This window comes from Priapulus caudatus, unplaced genomic scaffold, assembly GCF_000485595.1.
Source record: "Priapulus caudatus unplaced genomic scaffold, Priapulus_caudatus-5.0.1 Scaffold151, whole genome shotgun sequence".
NCBI lineage: Eukaryota > Metazoa > Priapulida > Priapulimorpha > Priapulimorphida > Priapulidae > Priapulus > Priapulus caudatus.
In genome coordinates, this window is record NW_014577212.1 from 109,052 (window position 1) to 110,701 (window position 1,650).

At 39.4% G+C, this 1,650-nt stretch overlaps 1 protein-coding gene across 2 annotated transcripts in view; it reads right to left on the reverse strand.

Moving 5' to 3' along the window:
* LOC106806277 (E3 ubiquitin-protein ligase RNF13-like) overlaps nucleotides 1-1,388 on the reverse strand; it is a 17,024-nt gene extending 15,636 nt beyond the window's left edge. For both annotated transcript variants that reach the window (XM_014808156.1, XM_014808157.1), the window contains exons 1-2: nucleotides 1,244-1,388; nucleotides 801-884 (exon numbers count right to left, since the gene is read on the reverse strand). In XM_014808156.1, coding sequence (XP_014663642.1) covers nucleotides 801-884; nucleotides 1,244-1,354 — 195 coding nt within the window. In that variant the 5' untranslated portion in view covers nucleotides 1,355-1,388. The remainder of the gene's footprint in view (nucleotides 1-800; nucleotides 885-1,243) is intronic.
* Between the last annotated feature and the right edge of the window lie 262 nt (nucleotides 1,389-1,650).

Sequence of the window (1,650 nt, forward strand, 5' to 3'; positions counted from 1 at the left end):
CTGGAGTTGATGAGTAAACAGGCTCCCAAACTCTCTGTGAAACTCCAAAAGCAGAATTTCCAGCGGTGACTCTTAACTATGTCGTATCAGAAAATTGATGGATCAGGAGGCGAAATGTACCTTTGGCCGTGCCCGCAGGCATAAAACTTTTGAAAAATATTTAAGTCCATTTTCTGGCAATCTGAGGCATACTGTGCCCATATCTTACATATCTGATGAACTATCTTCAAACAGCTAGACTCAACTCCACAAGTTCATGATATTCAAACAATTTGTCATCCTACTCCGTGCCCCACAAGAAAAACATGTTTTGGGCCAGAATCTTTGCACGATATAGACAGACACCTGCGTCTTTAGTATATACTTACGAAGAAAATAAATTAAATACCAGGGTGTAGCCATGCAGTAAAACAATAAATCCCCCCCTTACCTGAATACAAGCATGCTTGAATATGGCGTGCCAGTGGTCAATTAGTTGTGACGAAAACAAATAAACGGCCGGGCTATTATCGAAGGAATATGGTACTGTAGTAGTTAATATATATATATATATATATATATATATACACACATGTATATGATCAGATTAGATACAGATTTAGGTAGGAATACAAATCACTGCCAGACAGCAGACAGCAAGACAGGTCCTCAATGCTTGAGGCTATTATATTGTCATAGTACTGTATACTGAGACTGGAATTTACAACTGACACAGACCCCCTCCCCCCACCAATGAAGGTTAACTATTTACTATATCCACCCATTGCACACCCTGTTTGCTTAAGATTGCTGCAACTTACCTGCAAGCCTATGGTAGGCAGCTGTCGGCCGAACTGAGCTGCCTTGTCACGGTAAATAGCCTCTGTGTTGTTGACTGGGTCTTTCTGTGATCAGCAAAAGGTCGATTTAAAAAAATACCACACGTAACAGCGTATCACAGGATCGATCAGCTGATCACGAGAAGGCTGGGTCAACAATCAATGGGTTGTGTTATGGGATATGTAGCGTATTACCACGTTATAAAATGCATACAAGTATCCCAAACAGAACCAATACACATGACAACACCAGTTTTATATACACACCATGTTATTTCATGAGTGTTTCATAATTTTATCTGAAAGGTGTTGTAAAAGTTTTCATAATAATGCTATAACATTTTGGATTATTGAGATAATAATACAAATTATTATTGCAGATAAACTTTCAGCCCTTGAAAAACGCTCACAGACAACAAACTTACAACGATGACATCTGCATCAACCATGGTCACATGGCATAAAACCACCAGGTTGACAACCGTGAACACGTAGAGAACCGTTATATGACATGGCATTCTTCTGTAAGGAAACATGACTCCAGCCTTCCCCGTCTACGATACGGAAGCTGCAAAAAAAGCGTTTCCACAATGTCACTCGACATATGATTTAAGATTTATCTATTACAACTGCTATTACTAAAACTTGCCATAATATGGTCACAAATCACAATCACAATTACTACTAAGATTTGTAATAGCATTACAACTTCTTGCATCGTTTTGACCAGGTAACAACTTTATCTCAGTCACCTACTGCTTCATCGGGGGTTACCATCTAACTTTTGACAGACCTGCTACAAGCACCGCCAGGATCCATCAACCTACACACT